This window comes from Podarcis raffonei, chromosome Z (genome assembly GCF_027172205.1).
Source record: "Podarcis raffonei isolate rPodRaf1 chromosome Z, rPodRaf1.pri, whole genome shotgun sequence".
NCBI classification, from domain to species: domain Eukaryota; kingdom Metazoa; phylum Chordata; class Lepidosauria; order Squamata; family Lacertidae; genus Podarcis; species Podarcis raffonei.
The window spans coordinates 34,117,986-34,138,200 of record NC_070621.1 but is presented as its reverse complement, the minus strand read 5'-3'; the positions used below and the strand labels follow the sequence as shown (position 1 = coordinate 34,138,200).

Genomic DNA, 20,215 nt, shown 5'->3' with positions numbered 1-20,215 from the left:
ACAAGCACAAAAAGGCACAGCACAGAAGGAATTAGTTCTGGAAGCAACTCATGGCATGTTGGAGGAAAGTCCAAAGCCCTTCTGGATTGGTGGAATTAATTTGCACAGTTCTCTTTGGGTTCTTTGTCCTGCAATGTTCCAGATGGCCATACAATCAAACCTGCTTCCCCAAGCCTTGTGTCCTCCAGATGCAATGGATTACAACTCCCATGAGCCCTAGGCATCAGGGACAATGGTCAGGGATGATGGGAAATGTAATCCAAAACACCTGGAGGTTAGGGGAGACTGCCACAAACGATGCTTCCATTGATGTAAATGCATTTCCAATGTCCAGGGAGGTAGCAACAGACTCAAGAGAACTAAAAGGCTTTCAGAATTACAAAATAGCTTTAGAGTGGAGGGGGAAATATGAGCAGTGGAATCTCAAAAACAGCCCAATGAGACCTGAGCATGCTCAATGGCCATGAAATGCTGATTGATTGGGAGAGAGTGAAAATCAGGTGAGAGGTTCAATGTAATGGAGTACTGTGAAGAAGGTAATGGCTGGTGGTGAACTGCAACCTTTTATTGCAGGTCTCACTTGTAAAATTAGTATGCACATAAACGGACAATTTGCTCCATGCTCATGAAGAAACTCTTAAAAATACAAAACAGGTTTCCCCAGATATGCAACTCCAGTTTCTAACCCAGTAGCTCTACAATAATCTCACAAGTGTTTCATTAAAAAAAAAACTACTACCAAAGTATCAGTGGCAGAAACCAATCCTGAAACATGAGGTGTGGGGTTGGGAGACAGAGGTGAGGAGGAAGAGGAGATACAACAAGAGTGTTTCTGAGCATGGAAAAGAAATACCTTCCCACCAGTCAATAGCTACAGTCAGCTCATATATCTCGGTCAGAAGCGGGTCATCGGCAGTCATATTTGTGACGCTTTTTGAAAACTCATTAAAGGCCCATCCAAATCCTTCATAGTTTTAATGTTAATTTCTCTATTGCCTTCTGCAAACTCCCTAGATAGTTTACAAATTCCTTGCTGTTCAACACAATTTGCAACAGCAAAGGAAGTTTGCAAAAACTAACAGAAGCGAGAAGCAGCCGTCTCCGCTCCCCTTGAGGTGAGTTTAAACCTAGAGGAAAAGCCCAAGAGGCAAGAATGACAATACCAAGGAGGTGAGCCCACTCAGGGAGAAGTTTCCCCTCTGAGCGCGCCTTGCTCAAAATCATGAACCAGCTTGGGTCTAGAGGTCTGATAGCACTGACCCAATCTCCCTGCTCCCTCCCCCTCCCACCAACTTTTCTTTTTTTAAAAGACTTTTCCTTCCTTTCTTAGAGGAGAATAATAAATGCTAAGTTATTTCAGAAATAGTCTAGGTCTGGAAAGAATTTAAACTTCCATAGCACAAATCTATAAATGTTTAATTTTCTCATCTCTGCCCATAAGAAGGCTGTCCAGAAAATACATTATTACAGGAGATCTTGCAGCTTGCCCATTAAGCATGGCTGGTGGTGGTAAATTGGAAAGTAATGGCCATGGACTCCCATTTAGAAAGTTTTACAGGGTCAACTGAAGTCATGTTACCAAAATACCCCAGGAATGGAGGTTTCAGGCACCTTTCCTCTCGTCCAGGCAAGGAGCATTCTGCTGTTTGGACAGTGTGGGAAAGAAGCCCTTTGATTCCCTAGGTGACAGCCAGCTTTTCTTCCTTGGTGGGGCTGTCATATTTCCCAGGGCGGGCGTTGAAGAAATTATCAGGAGAGGAGGGTTCTCCGAAGAGACAATGGAAACTTAAGAACAGTTGTGGTGGATCTAACCTAATCCAGCTGCCATTTAGCTACCATGCTACGCCCACAGCCATAAGGGATGTTCAGAGAAATATCCTCCTGTGTTCAATGATCAGTATTTATCTATTATTATTATTATTATTATTATTATTATTATTATTATTATATTAATTAACTTTATATACCGCCTTTCAACTGAAGACATCAGGGTGGTTCACAAGCTAAGCATACAGGATAAATGCACATAAAAAATAATTATTATCAGCCAAAGGCCTGGTTGAAGAGGAATACTTTTGCCTTGCGCCTAAAGACATATAATGAAAGCACCAGGGGAAATTCCCCAGGGTGAGAATTCCACAAACATGGAGCTGTCACAGAAAAAGGCCCATTCTTATGTTGCCACCTTCCTGACCGCTTGTGGAGGAGGCACATGAAGAAGGGCCTCAGAGGATGACTGCAGAGTCTGGATCGGTTTATATGGGGAGAGGCAGACCTCGAGGTGGGCTCACACTCACAAGCCACACACCAATGTATTCCCTGGCCACATCTTCCCAGAGGTCATGCATTCCACAGCCAAATGAAAGGCTACAAACCTATTTGTGCTTCCCTGGGAGTAAGCATGAGTGAACACCGCTGGAACATTCTTCCAAGTAGACCAGTGGAGGCTGCTCTATAAGGACAAATGGGGGCACTGCTCCATCAACCTCACTCTGCTCTCAGGTAGCTCCCATTCATCTGCCTTCTTACTTACAACCCAGTCTAAGGACAGCACTGCCTGTCAGATTCCTCCTCTTTAAGCTTAGTGTGGATGGTGGAGGATGGGAATAAAGCTATAATCAGTACTATTTTTCTAGAAAAAGAGGCACCAGAACTTACCATGAACACCTCCCTTGTTCTCTTATGATGGCAATGGCACCCAGCTGAGAGGTGCTGGAATTGAGTTCCGGGCAGTTGGGGGAAAAGCCCTGGCTATAATTAATTGGCTTGGCCTGTCATTAGCTCTGTCTCTACCTACTGCTAGGATTCCTGCCTGCTGCCCTAACAGCCCCAATGGGCACCAGCCACAACTGAAGTAGACATGCCTTGTATTGTGCTGAAAGGAAGGGGCAGGGCCCTGGTAATTACAAATATTGGCTTGACAATCCTGCAAGACACTTAATGTTTGCAGGCCCTGGATAATTCCTCCTCCATTCCCCCCGCCCCCAGCCCCCATCTTCTTGCTTCAGATTGAATTATTCCTCGAGGGCACATATAACTGGTTATTATATGGTATGAACAATAACTACAACAAATCTCTTAAAATGCATCACTTCCTTTGTAATTTAATCTTGAGTTGATCTAAGAGTAGGCCTTTGAGCCTTGCAGTTAATCTTATCCCCCAACCCCATGAGAAACTCAAAATGGTTCTGGGAGCTTAATCTTGTTGACTGAAAGCTCTTCATTATAGTTTCAAATAAAGACAGGAAATCACAAAAGAAGTGGCACTCCCACAGACAGGAAAGGCAAACTCATTGGTGATGGGGGGAGTCCTCTTTTTAAAGAAATCTTTCTTGGAGGGAGTTAGCTGATCTGAGGTAGTTCTTTAACTCGTACATGCACTCACATATCTGCTTCCCTCCATTTTATACAAGAGGTGTTGTTTTTTAATGCTTAGGTTTTGTTTTGTTTATGGGTTTTCTTTAAAAAAAAAAAGAAAGATGACCAACTTCCAATTTCTGGGGAGAACTTCATCTTTTTGTAGATTCCTATTGTAGATGCTTTTCTAATAAAATGGTGAAAGCCTATTTTATAACAATCCCTGTTTTGTAAAACCAGTGGTTTCCTCCAGTCTTCTAAATGTTCAGTTTCCGTGGAGTTAATTCTTACACGGAAATACTGAAGCTTTGAAACAGAAGGGAATTGCGTGTCCCTCACCCCTACTGTCAAAATGTATGTGCTCCACCGCACAAATTACGTGGGGTTGGAATGTGTATGCCTAGTGCCTGGGTTACAAATTGACTGCAGATCAGAACTGTTAAGGCATGTCTGGATGAGGTGGAAAACAGGATCTTAGTACGTATGAAGTTCAAGCTATGCAGATTGCTAGAAAAAGAAAAATATGGAGATGGCATATTTTTTCACTTCTCATTCAAAACCTGAGACGTAGAATCCATTTCATAACTGGGATCTGCAACTAAAAGTTGCAGTGTGTAATGATCCCAATTTAGCAAGCCACACCTTCTTTCAGGACACTATTCAATTCTCTCCTCTACCCCCACTTCACCAGACACCCAATATTCTGTGGTCACTGAACATCGCTCACTCTTCAATGGGGTGGTTTTCTGTGGGGCACTCCTTAGATTCCTCACACACAAACATTTTTTGGTACTTCTGCAAACCTGCTCTCATGCCAATGCTTCCTTCTTGTTTCTCACTACACCTGTTCTGGCTACATAGCCATCATAATTCAGCAGCTAAGTTTGCTGTTTCTGTATATTGGGGTGGGAAACTCAGGCTTAGGAGCCAAACACGATTGTCCAGGTCACTCCATCCAGGACCCTCCCAGCCCACACTAGCACTTCCAAGGCCACACCCCCTCCCTAGAGGCCACACCCCTTCACTGGCTCTGCTCCACATTTGAGTGCCCTTGGGCTGTGTTAATTTATTTTGCTTGCTTGGATGGAAGATGGAGAGGGGGCATGTGCAAAGCACAATGCAGTTCACATATTCCCCTAAAACGCATGTTTATAAATCACTTCCTCATCTTCTCTGAACCTCTTCCAGCAAGATCTAAAGTTGCAACAGCCAAGGGAGGAAACCAGATTCAGAAAAGGTCCTGAGCTGAGCTGTATAACTCCTCTGCAGCAGGCAAAATTGATCACTTGGGACTTCCAGTTACAAGAAGAACATTTTGCAACAGGTCAAACCAACATCATTTGTCAAGCGGCATGAAGAACAGTTTCAAAACATCATGTCAGGATGAGAAACAGATGCTTTACACTTCTAAAGCATCTCTTTTTATGAATGGATGTGCATTTTCAGTCTCTGACAGCATTCTTGCTCATATAGACACAGTCTGGAAGAACTGGATCCCAGCCATCAATGCCTGAGGGACATCAAAGGAAAGGACAGAGAGGCCCCGAAGGACAAACAGAATACAGGCAAGCAGAGATTCATGCCAGAAACAGTCTGAGTGTCAGGATTCACACTCGGGGTGCACAAAAATAAAGAGGAAAGTGCCTCTGAGCATGCACTGAGTAGATCTCTTTCAGTCCTAGGTATAATAATAATAATAATAATAATAATAATAATAATAATAATAATAAATTTATTATTTGTACCCCACCCATCTGGCTGGGTTTCCCCAGCCACTCTGGGCGGCTTCCAACAAAGATGAAAGATACACTAAAATGTCACATATTAAAAACTTCCCTGAACAGGGCTGCCTTCAGATGTCTTCTGAATGTCAGGTAGATGTTTATCGCTTTGACATCTGATGGGAGGGCGTTCCACAGGGTGGGTGCCACTACCGAGAAGGCCCTCTGCCTGGTTCCCTGTAACTTGGCCTCTCGCAGTGAGGGAACCGCCAGAAGGCCCTCAGAGCTGGACCTCAGTGTCCAGGTAAGAGGTGGAACAGTTTCCAGAGCAGATAGAACATTTTTGAGAAACAAAGGACTCCTGGCAGCTAGGGTGACAATGTATCCTAGTTTGCAGATGACAGTTGTCCGTTTAAGGAATGGTCCAGTCCAAGTTCAGTTTAAAGTTAAGAAGGAGGCAGGGGGGGGCTTGACGTTTCCCATTAACAGTCTGCAGGTCTGTTACTGTATTCCCCACTGCAATGAAATGTGTTATATTCCTATTTAAATTACAGCAGCTATGTCTAAATTTGCATCCAGGGATATAAATCAGCATATGCGCAAAACATTTGTTCCTCCCCCCCCCCCCCGCACACCTTTTTTGTGATGTGGTTTTGTTGTTGTTTTGGTCATGCTTCTCCCAGCATGACTCCTCCTGGATGCCACCACTGCCATAGTTGTAAAAAAGTAGTGAGCTTTTTAAAAGACATCACACATACTGCCCATAAATGTTTGTTAAGTAAACACAAATATCTCCTGGAACAGCAAGTTCGTGTGGCATAGACAACTGACCGACAATTTTAGTTCATCACATTATTCTTAAGCTACAGGGTCAAATCACAAACAGGCCAGAATCTGCAGGCAGATGTGGGTTAGCTTAATGATCAATTGTGATATTCAGAAGACATATTTTTCTAACAGTCCTTTCTCCTTTTGGTTTTGATTTACTCGTTTCCATGTCTTCTGCTTCACACCTCCTGAATGTCACTCTCTTCCCCACTAACCTACCTGCCAACAACCCTTGCTGCCTGCAGGTCTGTCATGAGCCTTTTCCACAGGCCTTTCCCTTCCTTCCTTAGAACAGCATTGTTTTCATTAATGGTCTGCAGGCACCTTGCAGGCACCCTCTCCCTGAGCAGTCAGAATGTTCACAAACATTCCATAGCAGCGCCATCAATGGGCTCAGGGCAAAGGAGAGGCAAAACAGCTCACAAGCAACAGCAGGCTATCTGTATGGGTCCTGTGTGCTCTAAAAAAAAAAAAACTAATCACAAGTAGCATTTGTAAAATAACTGACACAACAAACCTTGTTCAGGCACCTGAGACCCCATGGAGGTGACGCTGGTATTCAAAACATCGTTGACAGCTGTGTCACAGTACAGCCCACGCTGGACATCATGTTCACTGTCTGTCTGGTCACTCTCCTCATGCCCGCTGTCCTTCAGGCTGTTCCCCTCCAGATCTTTGAATGTCGAACTGCTGGGTGGAAGAAAGAAGAGTGATTTACTCTGCAGAGCTGTGTCTGAAAACACAAAGCACCCCCATGGCTCAGAGGGTGTCAAAAGCCTCAGGCAGGATCTGCAGCATTCCCACCATCCCGTAGGGAGCAAGGTAAGCTTTCTCCACCAGGATGTCACAAGGGGGCTATTTCCAGTACAAGAGAGCAGCCACTCCAACTCATTGATCTTGGCGCTTGGCATTCAACGAGGCAGTCAGAACTGGAGGCAGCCCCCAAGGTGTGCAGAAAATTAGAGAAGATTCTTGCTCTTATCCTCCTGCGAGCCTAAGCTGCGTTGTAGCTTGCAGAACAAAGTGAGGACAAGGGGGGAAGCTTGAGCAGATCACAGCCAGAGCTCCACTAGAGGCAATATTGGGGTGGGAGGAAAGGCACAGGAGCACCTTCTCTGTGAGAGCAGAGTAATCGGAAGAGACAAAGTACAACAACAATCCAACCTATTCAGCTCAGCACAAGATGTACATCTCTGAACTCCTGCAATGGCACAGAAATAGAGGTCTCCTGTGATTGCTAGTGAAGTGCAGCTGAACATTACAAGGTATGCTTAAGTAGAACTCCCGGGCTAGGTTACTAAATGCACAGGAAACACCTAACAGGACACGGCAGCTGAGCAAGGAACCCACGGAACAGATGCAATATTTAAATGTTCACATCCTTGTAAGACTATCTTTCGCAACAGGCAATTTGCAAGGAACATGGTGTTGCATGCACCTGCCATGGGCTTTGTGCTTGTGGCCTGAGAAATGCGAGTCAGGAATTCAACCAAAGGGCTGAGAAAGAAGAAACCAGCCAAAAACTCCTGTGTCAGGCATGCAGAGCTGCTGCAAGATGACTGGTTTCAAACCTGCTTTGCCTTATTCCCTTCCACACACACACACCTTTCCTTTGCCACACTCTCTATTGCGGGGGATCCCATGTCTGATGGCATAAGAGGCCCAGTCAACCAATCAGCTGAGATTTTCCTGCTCTTCCCTCCCTCTCCCATCACCATGGCATCCAGCACTGTCACCTTTGATGGCTGCCAGAGCTTCAGTCCCTGGTGCCATAAGAATATAAGGAAAGCCCAAAGACAGTGATAGAGCATCTGGTTTGCATGCTAGAAGGTCCCAGGTCCAAATCCTGGAATCTCCCAAGGAGGGCTGAGAAAGGCCCGTGTCTGAAACCCCTTGGATTGCTGCTGCCAGTCAATGTATGCATTGCCAAGCTCAATGGACCAATGCAATAATAATAAAACATCTGAAGGGAGGTTTGGAATAAACCATGAAAATTAGAAGACCCTGTGTTGAACGCAGCTAGACACTGGAAGCCAGTGAAACAGTTTCTTAGTAGGAGCAACAAGACCCTTCCTGCAGGATGACTTAGGAGGAACAGAAGTTTTGAGTCTTGCTATTAAGAGAGATCAGGTATTGGTGAACACAATGGGCTCCTCAGTCAGCGACCAAGCAAGTGTAATGTTCCTGACTGGTCAGCAGATTGCTAAATGTCTAGCTGTCCTCCCCACATGGTCCCAGCTAACCAGTCACCAATCCTATGCTTGCATGATGGTGACTGAAATCCCCCCTGCCTCCAATGTCGCCTCCTGTCATATTGAAATATGTTTGGAAATTCCCTTCCTAACCTGATCAAACAGGTTAGCAAAAAAAACCAGCAGCCAGCAATTCTTCCCGGCAAATTTCTTTGCTGGCCACCAGGACAAGAGGGCCATGGAAATGGCTCACACTTCAAAGCCTTGGGGAATTACGCATGCATCTGTTTGCAAAGACCTTTTCAGGTCTCCATGGAAACCAAGTGGACCACCGACCATGGGATGTTGTGCGGAACCAAGAACAGCATGCAGGAAAGAGGAGAGAGAAAAGCCTGGACTGAGACACACTAAAACTGGAACACCTTCAAATGCAGCCTTTTAAAATAAAGACATCCCTGCAGAAGCCCTTTAAACCTAGGATTTAGCCAGCATGCACAGGAGGCAGGAGGCGAGGGAGAAATCAATTCAGAAAGACCAGATTAATTAAAAAGTAAGGATTTTGAGATTCACACCACAAAGTTAAGGCAGCAATCACACTTCTCCAAACAGCGACGTTTTGCTGGATTAAAAACACACCGGAGGATTAATAGTTGACATTTCAGCTCTCTGATGAATACATCATGCTCATGACATTCATTAGGGCAAGACTTTCAGCAGCACCCCTTGGATGCAGTTCTTTTTTCTTTTTTCCTCGGCTTTATCCCTTGACATATCAGGAATTCTCTTTGCAGATCAAGCATATGGAGCCATCTCTATCTATTATTGCATTTATATACCTTCTTTCCTCCAAGCTGCTCAAGGTGAGCTATACAGCTCTTCCCCTCTCTATATTATCCTCACACTACCCTATGAGTAGGTTGGGCTAAGAGGTGGTGACTGGCCCAAGGCCCATCTGCAATATCATACCACTTTAAATAATCATGGTTTTCCCCAAAGCATCCTGGGACCCATGGATTGTTAAGGGTGCTGAGAGTTGTTAGGGTACTCCCACATTCCCCTCATAGACCTGCAATTCCCAGAGTTGCCTGTGAAGAACTGACTGCTAAACTGTTAAACCACTCTGGGAATTGTAGGTCTGTGAAGGGAACAGGGGTCTGTTTTAGCATACCTTGCTCCAGCAAAGGAACAATCACACCAGCAGCTTCAAGTGTTTCTTTGAAGGCTCATTGGTAACCTGTCCCGGTTAGACATCACACATGACATCAGGTATGGGGCAGATGGGTATAATTTGTCAGGAATAGCTTGGCAGACCAAACTGGGATAGCTTCTGGGACAGACTTGGTCCACAGGCAGACAACATCAGAGAAACACGTAAGGATCCCTGCTTGCTGGCTGTAGCCATAGAGCTCCCCTGTACTCTGTCCATGGTCCTGGTGCCTTTGTCGCAGGTCTTGATTTCTGGCTCCCGAATTTCTGCTTACTCTCACTTCCAAGGCTATGAAGCAGGGATGGAGGGAGGCAGGGAGAAAGAGCTGCATACACCAAGTTCCATATAATCAAACATCTGGGCAATCTGTACTTTATATATATATATACATTTGCCTTTTTAGTAGAAGCAAAGCCCATGATGCAAGAGGTCAACCTACAACACCAGACTCTCTCTTTAGTCCCTTTCCCAAAGTGTGGAAAGCTTTTTCTGCAGTTAAATAATTCTTCCACCGAATCACAGTAAACTACCACCAAACTGTCAGTTTAGTTTAATGGTAGGTGCAAAGCAAAAGACATGAATAGATTTCTTCTACGGAAAGGACAAACTCCATATTGGACTGCAATGAACAATACGATGCAGGCCGCAATTTTCTCTACCACAGCAATTAGAAGATTGTGGTTGAATATCATGAGCAATGCAGACAAAAAAATATTCATTTCCTTGTCTGAATGGAAGCTGTCTACATGACATGCTCATAATTGCCATACTCCTTATATCTCTTTTACAAAATGGGAGCTTTGGGGCAAGGGGATAATCAGATCCTCTGAAAGGATGTAACAAAATGCACAGAACCCATTGTGCGATCCGTCAAGTCCTCATGGGTGCACTGATTCAAGCAAGCTAATAGAATCATAGAATTGGGAAAGGGACCAAAAGGTTCCTGAGTGGGTTTCCCCTCAACAATTCAATGCTTAAAACGGGAGTTGTAATTAAGGCTGCAGTGTTTAACCAATTGATCAATGGAAACAATCAATTTAAAAACAATTTTGATAGACAAAAAGCGGCTTCCAGTTAATTAGGCAGAATTTTTTTTTGTTACTATATTTAATGCAAGCATATCTATTGATCTATCAATCTATTGGTTGATCTACCTATATAATGCAAGCACACACACACAGAGAGAGAGAGACAGACAGAGAGAGAGAGATGCATGCTTTGTGCATGGCTGGCATCAACAAGAGGCAATTGCCAGGGCCCCAGCAGCACAGCACAGTTCACTGATGCCTGCCATAGTTTACTTCATTAAAATGAGAATGCCCAGTCCAGTTTTCCAGGCAGCACCAGCCAGCTTGTTGTAGCTACCCTATTAACTTCTCATGGAATGGATCCATAAAGTCCTTTAGGGAGGAACCATAGCACAATATTAGAGCAACTGCTTTGCATGCAAAAGGTTCCTGGTTCAATCTCCAGGTAGGACGAGGGGTTGGGAGAGACTCTGAAATCCTAGCGAGCTGCTGCTGGCAGCCACTGTAGACGATACTGAGGTTGATGGACCTATAGTTTGGACTAAAAGCAAGGCAGCTTCCTTTGCTCCAGAGAGCACTTTGCGCAGGAGCTGGCCCTGGTAAAAACAGCAGGTGGCAAGCACCATCTTCAAAAAACAGAGCTCCTTTCCATGCGGGAAGCTACAAGAAATTCCCCTTCTAAGATGATGAGCAGGATCTAACTAACAAGCACTGCTAGTGGAAGCTGGCATAAGGGCACCCACTAGTGCAATGGGGCTTTTTTCTTTCACAAGCAAAGTCTGCACTGTAGGGGCTCATCCACACCTTTGTTCCACATTTTCTAGGCACAGGTCTGGGCTTTCCAAGCCCAAATCCAAGCAGTAGGTATTTATGCCCCAGCACTTTTCCTGGGAAAACCTGTGTTTTACCACTGAATTGGAGCAAACATAAATTGGGTTTTCTGCAGATTGCCATTTTCTCTGAATCAGCAGTGAAATGGGGTTTTTGCATCTTGCGACTGGCATTCGGAAGCATAACAACTGCAGAGAAATGGGTTCCGAAGTCTTATGGTAATGCTAACCAAAACAACAGCAGGGTTCGGCTGCATATGAATGACACCAATGCACAGAATTATATTTTAAAACTAAAAATGAAGTTAACATAGTGAAATTAGAGCTTGCATGGTACAGCAAGGAAGAGAAAGAAGAAAAAACATGAAACACTGTTATCCTCCTAAACTGCCTTGATGTTCTCTGATCACATGGGTTACTAACATACCTTTGTCGACAGCCACAAGGAATAGATTGGAAGCCTTCCTTCCTGATTTAGATTAACCATAGTTTAGCATGTCATCTGAATTGTAAACTGTGATCAGTATTAACTGTGGTTTGTTTAAACAACCACAAACCATGTTTTGAAGGTGACTTGTTTCAAATACCCATAGATCAGGGGTGGGCAATGTGCTGCCCTCCATATGTTGCTGCATTACAGCTCGCATTATCCCTGACCCCTAATGGGAGCTGGAGTCCACAAATTCTGAAGGACACCATATTAGCTACCCCAAATTTACATTAACAATAGTTCTGATAAAACCGTAGGCAAGCTGTGATTAATCTCAACTGGAAGCAAACCCTTCTAAACTCCTTCTTTTCAGCATACTGGAGAAAGAGTGGGGATCACACAAACCTATGGAAGGAATTCAACATAGTGCTATGACAAAAGTGCTTTTCAGCTTGAAGATTCCATATGTTGTTCTGGATTCTTTTTTTCCCAGGGGCTGCAGTGGGCCCACAGGGGAGAAGAGCTGAAGGAACCCACTGCTGTAGAGAAAGTCCTTGCATGGCTTTCCACTAACAGGACTAACTAGTTGAACACACACCCCCCACCAAAGGGTTCACTGATGCTTCTTATCAGCACACTAAGCAACCATTTAGCAAAACATCTATGCCAGGCCAATAAGCTCTTGCTGGCAGAAACGGAATCAAAACCAAAACCAACTATTTACCAGTTTTATTCCGGTGCACATGACTTACGCCACAAGCATTGTAGCGAAGGTAAAGGTAGGGAGAATTAGAATGCATTTTTGTCCGCTGTGAAGTGCTTCTGAAATGTTAGTAATTATTGTCAACACGTTCACTGGGGACCAAATTCATTCCTGAGTTTATGCTTGGATGAAGCCAGGGCAAGGATAGATTTATTTTAATAAAGAGGGCGAGGGGAGGGGAGCATGGGGGATGGGAATGAACTGCAATACAAATGTGTGTATTTTTATTTGCAATTCAAACTTCAAGCGAGGAAAGAGTGGTTGCGGGGGGGGGGGGAGGAAAAAGGATCCCAAGCTCAGCTGCCTTACCCCCCCCCCGACAAGTTCCTTTTCTCTCCTGATATGCCAGGGAGCTCTCTTCATCCACATCTATCATTTTATTCTTGTGCATTGAAAGAGAACAAACTCTATGAATTATAAGTTGTCAGGGTAACAGGGTTCTGCCTAACTGTATGCTCACTTTCCTATATGAATGAGGCACAGCTCATTGGAGAAGGGTGTGTGTGTGTGTGTGTAAACTAAAGGCCAAAGCAGTGAGAATTTAATGGGATGCAAATGCTGGTGTGTGTGTGTGTGAGAGAGAGAGAGAGAGAGAGAGAGAGAGAGAGAGTTTCAAATGAACAGATTCTGTATACACTAAATGAGTAGAAAATAATGGGGGAAGTAAAGAGTTAGACAATGTGAATTCAGTTTAAAACTAAGCACTTCTCCCCACCCTGCCCCCCACTGCCACCCCATAGAAAGCAAACAAACACCCTACATACCTTTTTATTAAATGAGCTCTGCTGTTCACATAGTTGGAATCAAAAGAGTAGTTTTCAGTCTGAAAGGAGAGGGGGAGGGGAAATAGAGATGGTTACATGCACAATCCATTGGCAGTTTGAAAGAGCCAGGCAAGCTGGGACAAAAGCCACAAGTTAGGGGTAGGGGGTAGATTAATCTGCCCCACCTCAGTTCCTCACTTCTCCATCCTCGTGATTCAGTTCTCCACATTTCTGCAGCAATTCGTGAATCCTCATGAAAATTCATCAGCATTTTAGTACAAACTTCTCCTAGCAAACACATTTTTGTATGCAGTATTGCCAGGTGTACACCTTTTTGCAAAGCCATTTCCCCAACAGAATCATATAATTTTAGAGTTGGAAGGGATTGTGAGAGTCACAACACCCACTCTACCCCCCCCCCCGGAGTGCAGGAAACTTTTGCCCAGTGTAGGGCCTGAACCCATGGCCCTTGGGATTAAGAATCTCATACTCTACTGAGTGAGCTATTTCAGCATTTTAAGTTTTATTTTCACTACTACAGACACACTCTGCCCTAAGAAACACATTTCCCTACACATTACCTGGCTTGATAACTGCACTGTAAAAGTCAGAAAACAGCAAATTTTGAAGGATGGCTGGGTTCCAGTTCACATACTGTTTGGAAAACCTCTTTAAATGTGAACTAAATCAAATTTCTCCCCCATCCCTAAGTTGGTGAATAATGTAGATCTGAGCCACACCATCACCTCTCGCCAGCATGCAGGTGTGCCAGCACCTTCACATGAAACAGCTTACTGCACATAATTGCAAAGCTTTAAAAAACACCCCACTTGCAGTGGCATGCAAGAAAGCCAACCCGCACAGCAGTCTTGTGAAAGCGAATGCCATATATTTCATCAGAGCACATAATTTAAACGGCTGCCGCACAGTGGGATGCTGGCCACGAGCTTTGAATGTTTAGCCTGGAGATTATTAAAAGGCAATATGATAGCCATCTTCAAATATTTGAAGGGCTGTCACAAAGTTGATGGATGAAATTTATTTTATTTATTTTTTTTGCTCTTCCACAGCAGCAATTGCCAACTTTTCCGAGGGCTCGAGGGCACATTTGGAATTTGGTAGGAGTGCTATGGGCATCACCCCTTTGGTTGCTTATCTCACACTCAGCCACCGCAGACAGAGATGAGAAAGCCCGTGCACACACGCACACATACCAACACACAAAACACACACACATGCATACACACACTTTGCTTTTCCAGGGGGTCTGGGTGAAAGCTGGATCCAGGAGAATTAAAACAGATCCTTTTAAATTTGCACAAGGTGCAAATGTTACACAAGGTGCAAAAAAGACTCACTATCGAATTAAAGCTTAACAGTGCAAGACTTCACGACAAAAAAAAATAATCACAGATCCAGTGCCTGCCAAGCTCACAATAATACTAGTTTGTATCCAACTGAATCACACCCAGAGTAGAGACACACTGAGATCAATGGATATAGGTTATACGCTTTCAAAATGGTTATAAAGGCTGGAACCTTGATTTTAGTTTTAATTCAACTTAAGAGATTCTCAGGATGCTTATAGGCCAAATTGTGCAGAGTGATGACAAGGAAACCTCTGGATGGTAAAAGACAGATACAAGGACCTGCAAAGGTTGGATTACCGAGAGGGCTTGAATTACCTTCCTTTTAGCTGCTGTTTCTAGAAGGCTACTGGGACCATGATCTGGCAAATCTGATACCATGCACAGAGTAGTGACTGCAGTTACTACATACTTGAATTTACATCCTATTCCCTCCCCCCCCCCCAGGTAATGCACTTTACTCTGATCCCCAACAGCCCTGCAAGGTACGCCAGGCTGAGAAAGAATAACTGATTCAGTGAGCTTCATGGCTGAGTCATGGGGATTCGAAGACATCTTAACCCAGCATTTTCCAACTGGGTGGCCCTAAAAAGATGTCTTAGGCCTGTGCATCACATCCTGTGGAATCAAACACACAGTTCTTTAAGGCATGGTATTGCTTTCTGTCTGTTCCTTCCTGGCTATACCAACTGTGGCAGTTGTGCTATGCATTAAGTAAAGCTTCTGAGATATATTCTAGGGAGCACCATGTATACTGCATTACAATAATCCAAACAGGAGACAGACCACTGTGACCAGACCAGACCTGTCCAGGAATGGTACGAGTTGGTAGGTTACCAATTTTATTATAAACAACAACATCACGTCTCTAAAATAAAAAAATAAAAAAATGCTTTTTTGTCCAACGTCTAAACAATGAGCATGCATATTTTAGATCAGAAACTTATGCACTTGAGTGTCTTTTGGAACACTGCCTTTACAGAGCAGTCTGCAATGGCACAGACTAATTCAGAGGAGACCTAGAGTGCATAGAATTACCATTGCCTTGAAATAGCCTCACAGAGCATATTTTTAAGTGCTCAGTTTTATTCTGCCAATTGCTGTTGCTTGTTATTAAAACATTTTTTCTAAAATGCTTACATTTTTTTGGAAAACTAGTTTCGTTGTGGGGTTTTTTTAAAAAATAAACACCTCAAAATGTCTGTAAGGCACTCTGGGCACCTTCTAAAAGAAAAGTGGGACACAAATAAATAATTATGAGCCATATCGTGTGTGTGTGTGTGTGTGTGTGTGTGTGTGTGTGTTGACACCTCTTAACCAAATTTTGCAAGATGGTTCCCGAGACCACAGAGCAGGTTTTTGTCTATGTCTGGATATGATTGGATGTCATTTTAAATCAAGATGGCAGACTGAACCTTTCAAACTGCACTGGTTTTTATCACTGATTTCAGAACTGTACTGATTGCTTGGTTTTAGGATTTCCAAGCAACACTGCTACTACACATATAAGCATTTTTAAAAACAAAACAAAACCGACAATCACAACAGGAGGATTCAGGTTTAAGTGCAGGCACGCTAGTATTCTTGAACCCTTTCCACTCTGGATGATTTTCTACTCATAAAACTTCCCCTCCACCTGTTTTCCCACCCCCGGGGGGCGGGGAGTTATGCGGCAGAAGAACTGAGAGTGGGAAATGACAGGTCAAGGGGTAAATAGTTGCTCCTTTCCCACTATTCCTCGATCAAACTCCCAGCCCCCAAGGCAACATTTGGAGAGTGGCTTTACAACAATTCTAGGCCAGAGAAGTTGTGGTGATGAGCAGCATTTGGGCCATCACAGGCCACTAGTTCTCCTTGTGAGAGTTGCTTGTGAGAGTTACCTGACTAATATACCACCACATTTAGCAGGCCCAGGGGCGAAGAGCAGGTGGCCCATCCTCAGGGCTTCAGGTCAGCAACTGTAAATCACAGGGCCATCAGCTTCCCTCAAATTGTGACCAATGAAACTGGGAGTTCCTACAATACCCAGAATTCTCTGGGAGGAGGGAATGATTGTTAAACAGCTCTGATAAGCGGAGCTTCTGAGGGGAACAGGAGTCTCCTAACAATTCTCAGCAAGACAACAGTTCCCAGGATTAATTGGGAGAAGCCATGCTTGTTTCAGGTGGTATGATACAGCTTTAATCATACAGTACAGGTGGGCCCTGAGAATGTGGGGGTTCCACACAATGACCTGTACATGCAGCTTTCCTCTTGCAGTGACATTTAGCATTGTGTATTTTCCCTGCCCCATTCAAAAATCCCATTATTTCCGCTTCTCATGCAACAGGTATGAAGAGGGGAACAAAAGGAAAGAGAAAAGCTTTAGTGTCACAGTCTATTAGGTAATGGAAATTGCTCCCAAGGGAAAGCAACAGCCATTCTGCATCGCTTGGCAAAATAGAGCTGGACAAAGTGCTAAGGAATATTCAGCACCGAACGACATGTGTTGGCTAAGGAGATTTGACAGCTGCTCCGACTCAAAATCTGTAGTTTTATTAGTAATAAGATCTCTTCCATATTTCACAATCCCACCACGCCAGTCTGGTGTAAAGAAAGTCATGTCTCTTTTATCTTATATGGCTGCTGCCTGTCTATGGGCTGCTAGGATGTCAAGGAATGTTCACAAACATTTAAACCGCTCAGGGTGAAGGGACCCATAACATGATGTGACCAAACAGTTCAGCATACAGAAAAAAGAAGCAGAGAAAACACAGGGCCCATAGGTGGCAGGAACAGAGAAGCAGAGAGAGTCTGAGAGAAAGGGAGGAAGGCAGGGTAGAAAAAACCTGAAGAAAAACTCACAAAGTCGAGAGAGAGGAAACGCTGTGTACCCAAGACAGAGAGAGAATAAGAAATACCTTGGAAGTTCAGGGAGCAGGTTTGGGAGCTGAGCCTAGAGAGAGAGGACTGTTTAGTCATGGGAGAAGCTATATAGAGTATTGATGCCCCAGTTCCTGGTCATCTGTCACTCTGCTCAGATTCCACATACAGCGTAACAAGCACTGATTTCCTGAGATTTCCCCCAGGCAAACTTACAGGCCTAGTTTCTACTTCTCATTTCAAAAAATGAAAGGTGATGCTTCCACTGAATTGTGTCTCACACACCAAGCATGGTGGATTCCAAGCAGTGAAGAGAGTGCCCAACCAAGACTCTCATATGAATGTGCATTGCGTGTCTTCTCTTATCTGGCCTGATTCCCCTTTACACAGCCCAAGGTTATCACAGCACTGGGCTTCACAGAACTCATCCCAATCACCAGCCACTCAGCTGCAGGTGGCATGGTAGGGTGGTGACCCTTACGTGGCCTCCCGTTAGTCCCACTGTTGCTGCTTACCAGGAAGTAGGGAGGCCTGGCAGTGTTGAAGTTGGCATTCTGCAAACGCACTGGTAGAGTCAACGAGAGCTCCTGCTGGTACGTTTGCACCACACTGACCTTGCTGCCCCCTCACCTCCCTGCTCTACCTCCTGGTAAGCAGCAGCGGCACAACCAACCAGAAGTCACCACTATTCCACCACACTGCCCACTACTGCAGCCCAAAATCACACCAATCTACCCAACATTTGATGCCATATGTGACATGAGGTATGGGACGGGCTGGGTTGGGTGCAGTAGGAAGTTCCCCATCTGAAATTCCCTAGTACAGCTGCTTTCAGTGCCTATCAACTGATGTGCATGGAGGGCACACCTTTGAAGGAGCTCCTATTCAAGTGGTGGTTAGCTGATGGTCACTGAGATGGACCCCATCTGTCTGTAAATGGGACTCAAGGCAACTCCCATTAGCTGATAGGTGCTGAGAAGGAGCTCCTTTGATGACCCGATGTCATAATGTTACAAAGCTGGCCTGCAAATGAGATGGTGGGGAGGGAGAGGTAGAAGGTAGGAATGCAACCTGCAGTCCTGCACCCCTCCTTTGCACCCTCAGATGCTCCCGTTTCTCCAAGAGCTCCTTTTTAATCTTTCCCTGTGGCAATTACAAAGAAAGCCTAAAAAAGAAAGAGAAAAAAAGAGAGGGAGAGATAAACATATGCAACTTTAATGGTGCAATAAATAAGGGACGAGGGCTGCGTCGCCTGCTAGAACAATCACAGCGGCAGGACGTGCAAGATTGGAACCGCAGAGGGTGTGCCAGTAGAGGCTACGCTTCGGTTCCAAGATAATAAAGCTTAAAGGCGTGCTGGCTAACTGTGACCTTTTTCAAAAATACAAACACAATATCTAATTTAAGAAAAACAGGCGCCTCCCAGGGAGAAACATGTTATCTGGAGAAAGCTAGGGGGGGAGTCGGCCTTACAGACAGCACGGCTCAGTTATTGCGTCCGCTTTGTAATTACTGCTGTACAGTCAAGCTGCAGATTTAGTGCACAAAACACTCAGTCCCTGAGATTCTTTCCTCCTTGTTCCTGCAAAGATGACTTTGAATATCAAAGCGCCCGGGGTCTCAGCAGGAAAAACACATGCACACTTTTTTGTAAAATTACACGGCCTCCAATTTCTGACACGGGGTTGTCGGGAGCGTAGCCAAGCGGGCTGGGATGACGCTTTCGCCACGGCTGTGCCGACATGAGGAAGAGAGCACAGAATGACATGCTTGGCAGCAAACACAGCATTCTGAACTGCATGCCTGCTGCCAATCTGCAAAACCGGAGGAGGGGGGATTTGCCAGGGAAAGCAGCAAGTGGGAGGGGTGCTTAACCCTCCTCCCACCCGCTACTTTTTCCTTTACTGCACTCCCTTCTCAGCTGTCTTCACCCCAAGCAGGGAAGTTCTGAAACAGACCTGCCTGCCTAGGGAGAGAAATGAGGCAAAGTAATATGTTCCAGAGGAAAGGCAGGAAGGGAGAGTGTTAACACATGTTCAGAATCCATGTTCAGAGTCTACATGAGTACCTCTCTGAGTACCACTTGCTCGGGAACAACAATGTCCTGCTCGGCAGTATGACAAGGCTCAACCAGGGTGTAGGTGCAGTTTGGGAAGGATGCAGGGCTGGGCTCTGGGGAACACAGCATTCTGGAGCTTCACCCGGTGGCACCTAATTGTTAGCACCACCTGTGCTACAAGGTGCTCCTCTACTTAAGGGGTCCATCCTGCTCTACTGCACCTGAGTGGGGATAGCCTCAGGTTTTCCAGGGTCTTCTACCTTTAAGTCCAAGGATGGCAGTGCCATATCCTCAGGTTCTTGTGGTGGCAGCACTCCTGTGGCTGGCCCTGTGTGACCTTTCCCTTCAGGTCCAGGGTCCTTGCCCACCCCCTTAACCTGATGAACCAGAATCTCACTCCTGGTCCCTGGCAAACAACAGGAAAGATATTTTGACTTCGTGTTCTGTTTCGGGCTACCCAGAGGTATCCAATTGACCCCTGTGGGAAACAGCATGCCCACTACTTTGGCCCCTGTCCACCACCACCCCTACTTCCCCTGCTGCTTGGTGCATCATCAAAGTAAAACCCACACATACACAATGTACTTCAGATGTCACCTCTTTCCCCTTCTGGGGCAAGAAGTTAAAACTAAAGCACCAAAACCCTAACTCTGACGGTTTTCCAGTAAGGCTGTGGCTCAAACTATGCAACCATTATGAAACCAGGAGGAGATGAGAGCTGACCATATGAGGTTTGTACACAATGGCTAGATAATGGATCACACATATGCCTAGGTCTTGGTTTTTCATGTGCACAACCACATTTTG

General features: G+C 44.9%; 1 protein-coding gene across 2 annotated transcripts in view; it reads right to left on the bottom strand.

Annotated features, from left to right (window-relative positions):
• The window catches only part of PCDH19 (protocadherin 19), a 137,624-nt gene that overhangs the window by 50,840 nt on the left and 66,569 nt on the right, over positions 1-20,215 (bottom strand). Inside the window, exons 4-5 of one of the 2 annotated variants that reach the window (XM_053375019.1) lie at positions 13,121-13,179; positions 6,424-6,596 (exon numbers count right to left, since the gene is read on the bottom strand). In XM_053375019.1, the coding sequence (XP_053230994.1) occupies positions 6,424-6,596; positions 13,121-13,179 (232 nt within the window). The remainder of the gene's footprint in view (positions 1-6,423; positions 6,597-13,120; positions 13,180-20,215) is intronic. The other variant, XM_053375020.1, reaches the window with a different exon arrangement.